This window comes from Chinchilla lanigera, unplaced genomic scaffold, assembly GCF_000276665.1.
Source record: "Chinchilla lanigera isolate Chin_1 unplaced genomic scaffold, ChiLan1.0 scaffold00080, whole genome shotgun sequence".
Classification (NCBI taxonomy): Eukaryota; Metazoa; Chordata; class Mammalia; order Rodentia; family Chinchillidae; genus Chinchilla; species Chinchilla lanigera.
This window is the reverse complement of record NW_004955481.1, coordinates 4378116-4393135: the sequence shown is the minus strand read 5'-3', so window position 1 is coordinate 4393135 and position 15020 is coordinate 4378116. Positions and strand designations below refer to the sequence as shown.

The 15020-nt window shown below is 41.4% G+C and overlaps 1 protein-coding gene across 4 annotated transcripts in view; it reads right to left on the bottom strand.

The window, feature by feature from the left end:
- The window catches only part of Fam222b (family with sequence similarity 222, member B), a 72355-nt gene that overhangs the window by 13393 nt on the left and 43942 nt on the right, over positions 1–15020 (bottom strand). For all 4 annotated transcript variants that reach the window (XM_005402710.2, XM_005402712.2, XM_005402711.2 and 1 more), the window contains exon 2: positions 458–579. In XM_005402710.2, coding sequence (XP_005402767.1) covers positions 458–539 — 82 coding nt within the window. In that variant the 5' untranslated portion in view covers positions 540–579. The remainder of the gene's footprint in view (positions 1–457; positions 580–15020) is intronic.

Genomic DNA, 15020 nt, shown 5'->3' with positions numbered 1-15020 from the left:
AAGCCAACAGGAACTGTTTCCATGGCAGAAGGTCCAAAGATTCAAAACATACAATGGTGTAAATAAAATTATATTACAGATACAATAAGTAACCTGGACTATGAATTTTCATTAACTTGCTCATGGGAACCAAGATGAAACACCTTTCTGAAAGGTGATTATTTTTCCTATAAAGCTCCTTATAGCTTTGTTACACAACACAAAGCTATCAGCAGTAATTAAAATTAAGACCATATACATTGGGGAATTGTAATATTTAAGAGGATTTCTCTGACAATTAAAGTGTCTCCCACTGCTGACAGGTAGGGCCTTTGCAGGCCCTACTTTCTTGCTGTCTCTGCTGACAAATACCTTGGAGGTATTATATTCAAGGTCAGTGTACCCCAGATGTGCTTCTGGGATAATAGGGACAAAGCAAAGGATCACAATCTTCCCCCAGGGGATCTGGGTTACTTACATTTCTGAAGTCCAGTGTTCATCTGCGTGTGAGAAAGAAGCTGAAAGGACAGGTCCCCTGGCCCTGGCAGACAGGCGAGCATGGCAGACCAGCATCAACACAGCACAGGGCAATGGCTCACACTGCAAAGAACAAGACATAGTTGCGGGGCATAGGCAACTCATCCAGGGATCTCAGATATAAGCCGCGCAGGCCCCAGTTTAGAAGGGTAAGCAATTTAATTAGCAGCATGTTGACTCAAAATTTACTTATACCTTCATCTGTAGTAACAATTTGCTCCCAACCATTACTATGGCTAAGATGGTATTTTAGTCTGCACAGATGTGTGGGTGGGTAAAACAAAAACTAAAAAATACCTATTCATAAAATACCTGGAAAGTACAGGCATATTTGTAAAGTTTCAGCATTCTTTTTTTTTTTTTTTTTTTTTTTTTTTTTGGAGACAAGGTCTCGCCATGCAGTTCAGGCTGGACTTGAGCTGACTTTGTAGCCCAGGCTGGCCTCGAACTTGCAATGATCCTCCTGCCTCAGCCTCCCAAGTGCTAAATTTCAGCATTCTTATTCTTTTTTTTTTGAGACAAGGTCTAACTATATAGCCCAGACTGGCCTTGAACTCATGGCAATCCTCCTGCCACAGCCTCCCAAGTGCTGGGATTATAGGAGTGCACCACCATGCCCAGCTCTGTTTCAGCATTCTTGAAAATGCTGGGCTTGGTTTGATCCATTTATTATCCTGATTGCAGGCCACCAGACAGTCAGACATTTCCAAACATAAAGTATATGACTTGCCAAGGAACCCGAAGTCTGACTTCTGGCCTGGTAATCTGAACTCATATTCATCTATTATTACTATTACTATTGTTATTATTATTTTTCTGAGATAAGATCTCACTATGTAGCCAAGGTTGGCTTTTAACTCAAGGTGATCCACCTGCCTCAACCTTCTGAGTCCTGAGATTACAGGTGTGTACCACCAGGCCTGGCTTGAAAAAAATTTTTTTGTATTGGTACTCGAACTCAGGACCTTATGCTTGCCAGGCAGGCACTTGTGCCACTGAGCTATAACCCCAACCCCCAAAAAACTGTTTGTAAAAAAAATAAAAAGCACTGCTCTTACACTAAAGCAAGGAGCCAGTAAGCTACTAGCAGCCCACTTTGACCAGAAATCTTTTAAGTGTTTCAAGACTGCAGATTTCACCAACGATGTTCACCAACAAGACATATACAGCCCAAACATACAACCATCCTGTAATAAAGTTCTTCAAGAATACGAGGTCCATAAACCCGGTGTGGTAGCCCATGCTTGTAATACTGGCACTTTGGGAAGCTGAGGCAGGAGGATCGAAAATTTGAGCCCAGCCCAGGCAACCTAGAGAGACTTTGTCTAAAACACAAAGCAAAACCTCCCATGTACCAGGAATAAGCTTTTCTCAAATACTGTAAGTAGAATGTAGTAAAATACATGAACACCTTCTCTAACACTGTGAAACTCAGAATTCAGAGAGATGTAATATGGTGCTCTGGATCACACACACAAAAAGGAGTGGGATTAAACAAATGCTAAACAAAGACCACAAAACCTCTTTATTTCCCCTAGAGGGCTTTCTCAGGTATGTGAAACTACTTGTCATGATGAGTATCAGAGAATTCCAGCTTGCAAGACCAGGTAGCTGAAAAGATACTCTGTAAAAGAGGCTGCTCAAACCATGTCTAAGATAGCAGCTGCAGAAAGAGTTGAAGATTGAATGCTTCAGGGAGAAAAGAGCTGCCCCAGAGCTCTGGCACAGAGTCAATCTTTTTAGCTCTCTGGTGGGTGGGACAAGACGACGAACACAGTGTGCCAACTGCCATGCCTCAAGACATGAAGACTGCTAGCGTGGATAAATGCCTAGGAGCTGCTTATAATCCCTTCCCTTGTAAATGCTGATCTCTGTTTAATAACTTTGCCCTTATGGTCCTAATGCTTCTGAGGACAAATTCCAAGGAAAGTTAAGAAATTAACAAGTAGTTCTATAAGGATATTTAGTCCATGACAAACTACACATATGACAGTGGTCCCACAAGATCATAATGGAACTGAAAAACTGCTTGAAATCTTCCTACTTCAGGCTGCCAGTGTCCTGGGATTTATGTGTATGTCACCTTGATGCTTGACACATGCTATATTTTTTGGCCAATATACCAAAATGAATTTCATTGTTCCATACTACTAATATGCACCAAGTTAAAATAAATAATCTTAAGGAAACCACTACAAAAAAAATGTATATGCACAGATATGACTAGTACAATATTACTTAGAAAAAGTTGAGGGCAATAATAAAATAACATTCAAAAAGGAATCATTAAACAGAAGTTCATCTACTTTTTTTTGAGGCAGGGTATCACTATGTAATGCAGGGTGACCTCAAATGCACAGCAATCTCCCTGCCTCAGCCTCCCAAATGCTGGGATTACAGGTGTGCACCACCACACCCAGCAAGGTTCATCTACTTTCTAAAATATTACGCAATTTTTTAAGAGCACAGATCCCAGCACTCAGGAGGCTGAGGCAGGAAGATCATTGCAAGTTCGAGGCCAGCCTGGGCTACAAAGTGAGCTCAAGGCCAGCCTGAACTGCACAGTGAGACCCTGTCTCAAAAAAGACCAAAAAAAAAAAAAAAAAAAAAAAAAGAGCATAGAATAATGTGAAATGTTTCACAAAAATAACATATTTTTAAGATCATGAAATAATCTGAAATACTTATAAAATTTAAGATATAAAACTATGTAATTACTATCAAGTAAAAATATACATATAAAAGCAGAAAACTTGAAAGAATTATTACCCCTATTACTGCCAACCAAAGAAGTATCATTTAGTTTCTGTACTTTAATCCCTGAATAAAAATGAGTGTTCTTAAAAATATGGATAAGCAAGCTGCGTGTGCTGTGGGCAGCTAACCCAGAGTTTATACATTTTCATTACGTTATGTAATAGCCTTCAATTCTTTTATCTTTTAACCTTCAATTCTTTTTAAGCCCTATCATGATGTGATCACTATAAACTGAACTACCTCAGAAGGGTACAGTGACCTTTGCATATAATCACATTCATAATTACAAAAAGAGTTGTCAGACTGGGTAGAAACTTACTCCTAAGTACAGGATTTATATCCAAAGCAAGACACTGAGAACAAGTGACCAGGAAAATTTTATAAAACAAAGAACAACTAGTACCAATCTTTTTTTTTTTTTTTTTTTTTTTTTTTTTTTTTTTTTTTTTAGACATGGTCTCACTATGCAGTTCAGGCTGGCCTTGAGCTCACTTTGTAGCCCAGGCTGGTCTTGAACTCATAGTGATCTTCCTGCCTCAGCCTCCTGAGTGCTGGGATTACAGGCATGAGGCACCACACCCGCCAGTACCAATTCTCTTTAAACTCTTCCAAAAAACTGAAGACGAAATACTTCCAAATTAATTTTATGATAGCAAAGTGAGACAAGAACTTGATAGCAAAGTGAGACTTGATAGCAAAGTGAGACAAGAACATAAGAAAATGCCCTAATAAATATATAATAAATAATATATATACATGCAAAAATCCTCAAAAAATGCCAGCAAACTTCTCAGTACTATGGACGCTGAGGCAGGATAATTATTATCTCCAAAGCAGCCTGGAGCTGGGCATAGTGCCGCATGCCTGTAGTCCCAGCACTAAGGAGTCTGAGGCAAGAGGATCACAGTGAGTTCAAGGCCAGCCTAGGCTACAAAGTAAGTTTAAGGCCAGCTTGAACTGCATAACAAAACTCTGCCTCAAAAAGACAAAAACAAGAACAAAAACTGGATTAGATTAAACTGAAAAAGGTTTTGCATCTAAAAAAAACCAATACAATGAGCTATGAAATGGGAAAAAATATTACCAAGGCAAATATCTGATAAGGGGTTAATGCTCAAAATGTGTAAGGACCTCAATTCCATTGCAATAAAACAATTCAACTTAAAAATGAGGAAATTAATTGCAGACAGTGATGCATGCTGTAATCCCAGCTACTCAGGAGGCTGAGGCAGGAGGACCACACATTCCAGTGAGACCACCATCTCAAAAAATAAAACAACAGGGGCTGAGGATTTAGCTCAGCAGCACAATGCCTGCCTAGCAAGTGCAAGGTCATGAGTTTGATTCCTGGTACCAGAAAAAACCCAAAAAACCAAAAAAATAAAAAATAAAAAAAATAAAACAACAAAAGACATAGTACCCCACCACACCCGGTTTAGGTAACAAAGTTTTGCATACTTGAAAGTCACAGAGAGTATGCTATAAATATTCTCTCCACAAAAAGTGTAAAGTATGTGAGGTAGTGTACATGCTGACTTGCTCAATTTTGCCATTCAATAATGTATATATTTCAAAACATCATGTTTTAGCTATAACATACAATTTTCATCAATTTAAAATTTCAGCTGTGGGGGCTGGGGATTTAGCTCAGCGGCAAAAGCGCCTGCCTGGCAAGCGCAAGGTCGTGAGTTCAGTTCCCGGTACCGGAGAAAAACCAAAAAAACAAGGAAAAAAATAAAAAAATAAATAAAATTTCAGCTGTAGGCTGAGGCAAGAGGATCAATGCAAGTGTGAAGCCAGGTTGGGTTACATAGTGAGACCCTGTCTCCACAAAAACTCCCCAAAATTCAATTATTCAGCTGGGCATGGTGACACATGCCTGTAATCTTAAGCACTGGGAAGGCTCAGCCAGGAGGATCACAAGTTTAAGGCCAACCTGGGCTACACAGTAAACTCAAGGAGAGACCCCGTCTCAAAAAAAATTCAACTATTCAACTTATAATAGTGGAATGATATAATGACTATGTTATTTGTACATGTTAATAAATGGCACACATATCCCATATAAATATAAGAGAAATATAAACACAAAAGAAAAAAAACACTAATGTTAAAGAATCTTTGTTTTTTCAGGTTCATCTGTACAAGTCATCTACTTTCATAATATTTGCTACCCAGCAGACCAATGAACACTTATTTTTATGCTCAGGTGTCTACAATTTATTATGGTTTGGCTGACAAGCCTTGGCTGGGGCTGAGGATTTGGACAACTCTGGTGTGGTCAGTTGGATGAGGTCATTATAAATGTGTTCATTCTGGGGACCTGAAAGTGGAAATGATTATTTGTGGAGAATCTTCTCACTGTTAAGAACAGAGACAAAAAGGACAAAGCCAAAGTGAGTAAATTCACATTTCTGATCTCTTCAAGTTGCCAATAGCTTCTTAGCCATAAAAGACACGTGGCCAACCCCAAGTCACTGTGTGGCGGAACACTTTCTACTGGTGGGCCAAGAAAAACCTGTGGTTGTATAATTATATTATAGGCAAGGAAATAATTGAATCTATGAGTTCAGTCTTCCAAACTATTTCAGTATCTTTTATCAAGAATTTAAAAAGCACTCACTTCAGACTTCTCATCCATAAAATGTCACTTATCTTGAACATGACAGAAAATCTGAGCTAGGTATGGTAGCACATGCCCATAATCCCAGTACTCTGAGAGGCTATGGCAGGAGGATCACAAGTTTGAACCCAACCTGGACAATTTAATAATTACCAAGACCATGTCTCAGCCTCCCAAGTAACTGGGATTATAGGAATGCACCACTGAACAAGAACATGTTTTGTTTGTTTGTTTGTTTTTTGTACTGGGAATCGAAATCAGGACCTTGTGCTTGCCAGGCAGGCGCTTATGCCACTGAGCTATATCCCCAGCCCTTGTTTTGTTTTGAGATAGGTTCTTGCTATGTAGTTCAGGCTGGTGCTAGGCTCACTATATAGCCCAGGTTGGCCTTGAATTTGAAGCAATCCTCCTGCCTCAGCCTCCAAAGTGCTGTTATTACAGGCGTGTGCCACTATGCCTGACTTGTTTTTTTAATGTGAATACAATTAACTTTCTAATGGATTTGGGAGATTATCTGTCCCAGATCAGCACTTTGCACTATAACTCTATTAAACTAGCCTATTGCTTTGGAACAAGTTCTTAGTGAAATCCTTTCAAGGTAAGTAATAAATCAGCAATTATAACCAAGGAAAGAATGCACTGGGAGCCAGGTGTGGTGGTGCATGCCTGTGATCTCAGCACTCCTGAGAGGCTGAGGCAAGAGGATCACCACGAGTTTGAGGCCAGCCTGGGTTACATAAGTGAATTCAAGGCCAGCATGAATGGATAGTGAGACCCTGACTGGGAAAACAACAACAAAAATCAAAGAACAAATGCACTGGGAAAGTGACTACATATAAGCAAACAAAAGCTGTAAGTTAAACAGTCCAGGACCTCCCTCTCCCCCAGAGAAAGGGGAAAAGCTACATGATTCACTCAGAAGAAACTATATCAGAAGATAATGGAAGGATGGTGGTTGCCTCTCAATCTCAAACAACCCTAGTACAGAAAACTCTCCTGCTCCTATATAGCATTCATGCTGTTCCCTGAATGGGAGAAGCTAGCTTTAACTCTGAACCCACTCTTAGCTCATACTTCTGTGGCATCTTTGAGAAGCCAGGTAACATAGAGTCCACCAAAATCTCTAATAAGAAGCATCCTTCCGTGCCCTACAAAATTTTGAGGTCTGCTATATTGCCCAAGCTGGCCTGGAATTTAGGATTGTTCTGCCTCAGCTTCTCTAATAGTTTACAATACAGGTATACTCCACCACACCCAGCTGCTTCCCCTTTTCTGGAGAAAAGGAATTGATACTATTCTTGGACACATATCCATTACATATTTGTTGGTTTGCCATCTTAGAACCAGTTCTCTGAATAGCTCTGTGGAATTCATGTGCCTTACATTTCTAGTGAAAAGGCTAAAAAATTCACTGTAGATAAGAGAATGAATTTTCATTTATAGCTAATACTCTGACCTTCTATCTGCTGCCAACAAAAGCTAGTTTGACAACAGGTAGATTTAATTTATTTATTTATTTTTGTCTTTTTGAGACAGGGTTTTGCTATGCAGTTCAGGATGGCCTTGAACTCATAGCAATCCTCCTGCCTCAGCCTTCCAAGTGCTGGGATTACAGGCTACCATGCCCGGCCCTGGGCAGATTTTAAAGTAGCCGAACAAGGTACAACAGACATTAGTAGAAAACAACAGTTTACAGTGCATCAATTACTGCAACGTATTTCCTATATTCCATTTACCCATTCTCTAATTTTTATTTTTTTTTAGTTTTTATTTTAAAGAGTAAAAGAAGGATAACATAATAACGGGGGGGGGGCTTACCAAATTACAGACAAAGTGGTAAGAAATTATCAATGGTTATTGTTTTACATATTGTTATCTATAAGATAGTTTCTCAGGAAAACAGACAAATAATAGTGAGTTACAGACAAAAGAGGTAGGAGATTATCAATAGTTGTAGTACTATACTTTGGTATCTTCAAAGTGGCTTCTAAAGAAAATAAACAGAGCTATACATGAGTGACCTATTGAATAATCATTATTCTCAATGGTTATTGTACAAAACATGTAATAATAAACATACATCCATTTACAAAATAGGATAGGAACAATACAAAGACTACAGAGTTATGGATAGATTAGCAGGAAAATATCAGTGGCTGCTGTAATATATGGTGGTATCTTCAAAGTGGTTTCTCAGGAAGACAGAGATATGCAAGAAGGATCTAACAAGTAATTACAGCCTAAGGGCTGTCAGAAATAGTGTATTACCTCCTCACCAGTGACTCCTGTCACTGAGATATGATGGCTGGAAGAAAGGCCAGGATTGAAAAGAAGGACCAAGAGAGGCTTGCACCTGTGTCTAGCAACAGGCTGTTTTCTTGTTCCTCCATAGTCATGATTACCTGGGGCTCCTCCATGGAGATGACAGTCTGGCCAGAGGGAGAAGGCAGAGTATGCCCCGGACCCCCTCATTCCTGTTGGACTAACTGGTAGGATGGGTCTGAGCTCTGGGGCCTCTGCTTCAGAGGGCAGACTGATCTCCAGTGGTCACTTTTGCATTCAGGGCATGGCCCATGGGGCCTCTTAGGGCAGTTCCTCTTGAGGTGGCCTGGCTTTTAACAGCAGTAGCAGATGAATGCAGTCGTCGAGTTCTTCTTGGGGCCCCAGGAATCAGACTTAGGGTCTGTTTCTCTTAGTGCTGCAGCAAAAGCAGCTGCTTTTTCTCACTCTCTTTGTTTCTCTCCTTCGCCTCCTCGTCACAGCTATAGAATACTGAGGAGGCAATTCTTACTAACCTCTCAAGTGAGCCATCTGGGGCGAAAGCCATTTTTTGTAGCTTTTTCTCTCCAGTCTCCCATCGCATTGGGACCCCACAACCAGTTAGTGTCCTCTCCCCAACCGTCAGCACAGGCATCAGGAATCTTGCTGCAGACCTCTCCAGAGCTCGATGTACTCCTCCACAGCAGCCTGTACTGTCAGGGGAAGAATGGCTTCCAGGGGGGTCTCCCCAGGTATTGCACAAGGTCCTCCTGGTTTACAGCTTCTGAATGGCTCTCGTGATGCCGGTCCACTAGACCTCTGACTCTTCGGGCTTAGTCTGTATTCTCATGTTCTCTGAGTCCTTGTTCAGCAGCTGTTCCTCCACAGACTCTGGACCTTTCTGGTTCTCAACGGCAGGAGCAAGAGTGATCTGTTGTGTGGCATGTATTCCCACAGGTTTCTCCATATCGGAACGATTCATGCACGTCCGTGGGCGGGCCTCCGCAGCTGGTGCGTGGTGGGCCAATTATGCCATTGTTTCTCTGTGCCACGATAGTTCTCAACTGGGCGGTGGTGGCCGGCCTGAGGGTCAGCGCAAACGCGCGCCGCTGCACATCTTCCCGGATACCGGGGGCCCTCCTCCCGGGTGTCTGCGAGGCTGGGGGCTGGCCCAAAGGCTGGTGCTCCCCATCGTGCGGCTTCCTGGGCACCAGGAGCCCTTATCCCAGGCCCCTGTGAGGCTGGGGGCCGGCCCGAAGGCCGGCGCTCCCTGCTACGTGGCTTCCCCTGTCCGAATTTTTAATTGTTCCCACTTATTTGGGATCTCCTTCTTCAACTGAGTCTTTTTACCAACTTTCATTCAGTTCCCCATTATTTCACCTTAATTGTGTTAGAAATAGAAGGCACTTAGCCAGGCCCAGCGGTGTATATCTATAGTCCCAGCAGATTGGGAGGCTGAGGCAGAAGGATTACTTGAGCCCACAAGAGTCCAGAATGAGCAACACAGCAAGTCTCCCAAAGTAAAAACAAAACAAAAGCTGGGAATGGTGGCACCCGCCTATAATTCCAGCACTCAGGAGGCTGAGGCAGGAGGATTATTGCAAGTTTGAGACCAGCCTGGGCTACAAAGGGAGCTCAAAGCAAGCCTTTTGTTGATATAGCCATTAGTTTTTTTGTTTTTTTCTTTTGCCAATGCTGAATTCACAATCCAGGGCTGCATGCTTGTTGGGTGAGTTCTCTACCACTGAGCTATATACCCTCAACCCTCACATTTTAGTAAGAGTTTTTCAAGGGCCCGCCTTCCAAATACACATCCAGAACCCCATTAAATAGTATGCAAGCTTCCCTACACTTTACTGATAGTCTTGTAAGATATATTGTGGAGTTCTAAAGGATTTTGACACTCTCCTATTACATAAAAAGTCTCAAATGTATCATAAGCTTTATTTCCTGAAAAGTATCCACTCTAGCCCACTTCTCCACTTTCCTACCAACAGCAGCTGGCCAGCTGTCTTGATTACTCTACAACACAAAGTTTTCAGTAATAACCAATAAATAGCTTTTAAAAATACAAGGGCAGGGGCTGGGGATTTAGCTCAGCAGCACAGCGCCTGCCTGGCAAGTGCAAAGTTAGGAGTTCAATTCCCAGTACTGGAAAAAAGCCCACCCCCCCAATAAAAGGGCCGTGTTTATCACTCCCCCTTTTCTCTTTCCTGTTTATTGTGAGGTGAGAAGTTTTGAGAGAAGAATGAGTATGTTATGGGCCTTCTCCAAGCAGTCCTGAACTTTATTTAATCCCCTTACTTTAAACAAATACTAACAACGGGCTCTTAAAATACACTGCTATACTCTATGTCTTCTCAACTACATTTTTAAAGCAGTCATGTCCATGGACAGTTGCAAGGAAACTGACAAACCCTTAGCAAGAGAGCAATAAAGAACACTAAGGCAAGCAACATCTAGAATGAAGCAGCAGCAAGTCACCTGGACATTTAGCAACAGCACTATTCAACTTGTCTTTTGCCTTATTTGTTTGTTTGGCTGATTGGTTTTGGTACTGGGGGTTTGACCTAGAGCCTTCACATGGAGCTACATCTCCAGGTTTTTAAAATTTTTTTTTAGGGACCAGGTCTCACTATATTGCTTAGGTTGGGCTCACACTTGTGAACTTCCTGCCTCAGCCTCTCAGAGTACTGGGATTACAGCACCCCATGCCTGGCTTTGTCTTTTGCATTTTAATGAAACAAGATTTTGGTCATAAACCCATTTATTTTGCAAAGCAGCTATCAGACAATACTGAAAGCAAAGTTTAAGGGAAAATAGCCAAGGGACCCAAAAGTGATCTTCAGAGAAAAATTATTTTATTTTCTTCTCCTCTCCCCTTCCATCTGTGCTTGTGTGTGCGTTGAGAGCTGGATGAAAGCTAGAGCCTTGCACATGCTAGGTAAGTGGCTGTCAGTGACCATCCCCAGACATTTAAAATTTTCATTTTGAGACAGGGTCCTGCTCAATTGTCCAGACTGGCCTCAAACTTATGATCTTCCTGCCTTGGCGTCTTGAGTAGCTAGAGTTCAGACATGTCAACATACCTAGACATTTCCCTTCTTTCTAGCCCTCTTTCTCCACCTAAAGCAAGGACTGCTTCTAAAGATATTTACAACTTCATACACATTCTAGTCAGGTGTGATTATACATACCTATAATCTGAGTTGCTAAGGAGACCAAGGCAGCAGGATTACAAACTCAAAGCAACCTAGACAACTCAGCAAGCCACTGTCTCAAAAGACAAAAACAGCCAGGCATGGTGGCCCACATCTATAATTCCAGCACTCGGAAGCTAAGGTAGGAAGCTGAGGCAGGAGAATTGTAGCAAGTGAGACCAGTCTGGGCCACAAAGTTAGCTCAAGGCCAGCCTGAACTGCATAGTGAGACCCTCTCAAAAAGACACACACACACACACACACAAACACCAACTAAAGTCCCTATAGAGCTAAATGTCCTTAGCATCCTACCATTTTTAATTTTATTTTACTCTCTTTTGTTTTTGTCTTTTGTTTTGTCACCAAGCTCAGCCACCCCACCCTTTTTTTTTTTTTTTTTTTTTTCCAGTACTGGATCAGCCCATTTTTTATTTTAAAAATATCCACTGCGTGTGATGGTACACACCTGTAATCTCAGCACTTGGGAGGCTGAGGTAGGATGATCATCATGAGGTGAAGGCCAGCCTCAGCTACATAGTGAGTTCAAAGTCAACCTGAACTACATAGTGAGATCCTGTCTCAATAAACAACAAACAAATAAAAGTGTCCAAATTAAAAATTTTTTCCCACCAGACTGACACTGCTCAGCTTCCAGATCAGATGGGATCAGGCATATTCAGCATGGTATGGCCACAGACTAAAAGCTTTCTTTTGCAATTAGAAAAACACAACCAGCGGGCCGAGGATATAGCTCAGTGGCACAGCACCTGCCTGGCAAATGCAAGGTCTTGAGTTTGATCTTTGGTATCAAGAAAAAACAGAACCAGGCATGGTGGTGCACTCCAATAATCTCAGAACTCAGTAGCCTGAGCCAAGAGGATCGCTGCAAGTTCAAGACCAGCCTGGGCTACAAAGTGAGCTCATGGCCCACCAGAACTGCACAAGCAAGACCCTGTCTCAAAAAGACCAAAAAAAAGAAGAAGAAAATACAACCAGAAGGGGCAGACCTATTAGCTCAGTGGCAAAGTGCTTGCCTACTTAGGATGTGCAAGGCAGCCCTAGGTTCAATGCACAGTACCAAAATATAAATAAATAAGTCAAACCAGAAACCAGACTTCACCTTGCCAATCACTATAATTTTACAATTAGCAGATACTGTTGCGAATGGCATTTGGTTATATTGGTCTATTCTCTTATGATAAGTAGCAGTGAACTCAAGGGTATGTCTCAGAATATAAAAGCCATTAAAGCTGTTCCTAATAGATTCTTTTAAAATATGATCCTACGCAGCTCTTCCAAAAAAGGACAATATGCTTTAATTGTGAGATGGATTTTTACAATACTTTGACCTCTTGTCTAAAAGAGGTTTGCAAAAGAAATGACTACAGTAGAGGGAAGGAGTAAAATATGTCATACTGGCTATTAAAATCCATCAAGTTCATACTTCAGCCTTGGGATAACTGCAGCCGACAACTGTCTTACAAATAATTATCACCACTATCTGCAATAAAAGTTAATTGGACATAACTGAACTAATGCCCTAATCAGACAGAAGCTTCAATTGGCAAAGAGCCTATTCTTCTGCTCTTTCTATCTGATAGCACATGAAACACCTAATGATAATTTGTGGACAAACATGAAATTGCTCTCATGGTTTCCCCACTGCATATCACTCAGCAATTCTAGCTAATGCCCAACATGTCAGACCTGGAGAAAAATCATTAATCAGTGTTTCCTGTGATAAGGGTGAATTTTAACAATAACCAGCCCCACTAAGCCAGAAGGCTGCTGAGAATTATTAATTTTCCCCTGGATACACTAAATAAGAAACTGTGGTCTTTTTTTTTTTTTCCTCCCTGGTACCAGGAATTGAACTCACATCCTTGCGCTTGCTGGGTAGGTGCTGTGCCACTGAGCTAAATCCCCAGCCCCGAAACTATGTTCTTATCTCCATGACCTGATACTATACAATATATGTTCCCTATGTCACTGGCATGTACTAAGAAAAAACATAATGCGAGGTTAGAAGCTACCATTATACTAATAATTTATCTTCATTTAAGAAAATTCCAAGAGCCAGGCATGGTGGCACACACCTGTGATGCCAGCACTCGGGAGCCTGAGGCAGGATCATCCTGAGTTTGAGGCCAGCTTGGGTTACATAAGCAAGTTCAGGACTATCCTGCGCTACATAGTGAGACCCTGTCTCAAAAAAGCACAAAAGAATCCCAAGTAACCTCATTTTTAGACAGGCAAATAGCACTGCATACTGGCTTCAATAACAAAAATTAAATCATATTTGAATGGACTTGGATTTGACAGATCTGAAAGATTTCTGTTGCCTGATTTATTTACCTCCATTTCTACTCAAGAACTATACCCATTCCTTTGGAAATTAATATCAGATTGCTTCCTTTTCAACTGTGTCTACAGCTCTAGGAAACTAAAACTAAAGGTAGTGTAGAACTCAGGAAGCTACTCTACAGAAGGGGAAAATTGGTTTTACATTAACAGTGACCTGCAAAGTAGGCAAAAGATAGGTACTCTTTTGAAGTGACAGAAGGTAAAAGAAAAAAGCAGGTATGAAGTGCTATCCTTGCTTATTTTTTTCTTAGGTAATCTGAGCTCTACTCTGGCAACAAAAGATTAGAAGTTAATGCAATCAGAACTTTATCCAAGAGACGGTGTGGTGGCAGCACATGCCTGTGATCTTAGCACTCAGGAGGCAGGGCAACAGGCTGGCAAATTCAAGACCAGCTTGGATTATACAGTGAGACTATCTCAAAACAACAATAACAAATATAATACCCTCTGGGGTATATAGCTCAGCTTAGAGTTCTCAGGTGAAAGGCCCTGGAGCTCATTCCCTGCACAGCAGGAAAGAAACAACACTGATTCCAAATAGGACGTAAGTACATAAATAGCTCAGTCAAGAAGTAAAACACTGAACAGCCAAGCATGATGGTGCACACCTGTAATCCCAGAAATATGGGGTAGGAGCTCTTAAACAGCTCCCACATAAAGCTGAATTGCAAGTTCAAGCCCAGCTAGGAAACCCAGTGCGAGCTGTCTAAATAAATAACAGAAAACCTTACTGAGTAGGGGCATCATTCACTCACTCTCACTCACTCACTCACTGAGTCCCTATTATGCATCAGGAACCATGGTAATACAAAGATGACAAAACCCCTGGTGAGCAGGGCATGGTGATGCCCACCTGTGATCTCAGCAATGGGGAGGCTGAAGCAGAAGGATTCCAAGTTGGAAGTCCTGTCTGTGCCCATACCACCCCGAAAGTGCCCAGTCTCATCAAAATAAAAAGTGTGTGTGTGTGTGTGTGTGTGTGTGTGTGTGTGTGTGTTGAAGCAGGATCTCACTATGAGGTTCAGACTGACATTTAACTTGCTTATGTAAAAAAAGAAAAAAAAAACCAAACTTTCTTATGTAGCCCCGGCTGGGCTTGAACTCATGGTGATCCTCTTGCCTCAGCCTCCTGAGTGCTAGGATTACAGGTGTGTGCCACTATGCCTAGCCTCAAAATAAAAACTTTAAAAAAGGGATGGGATTATTAGCAAAGTGCAAAGGCCTTGGGTTCAATGCCCAGTGACAACAATCAAAAAAACTCTGATAAAAAATGTAAATAAAGCCATGTATGGTTGTTAAGA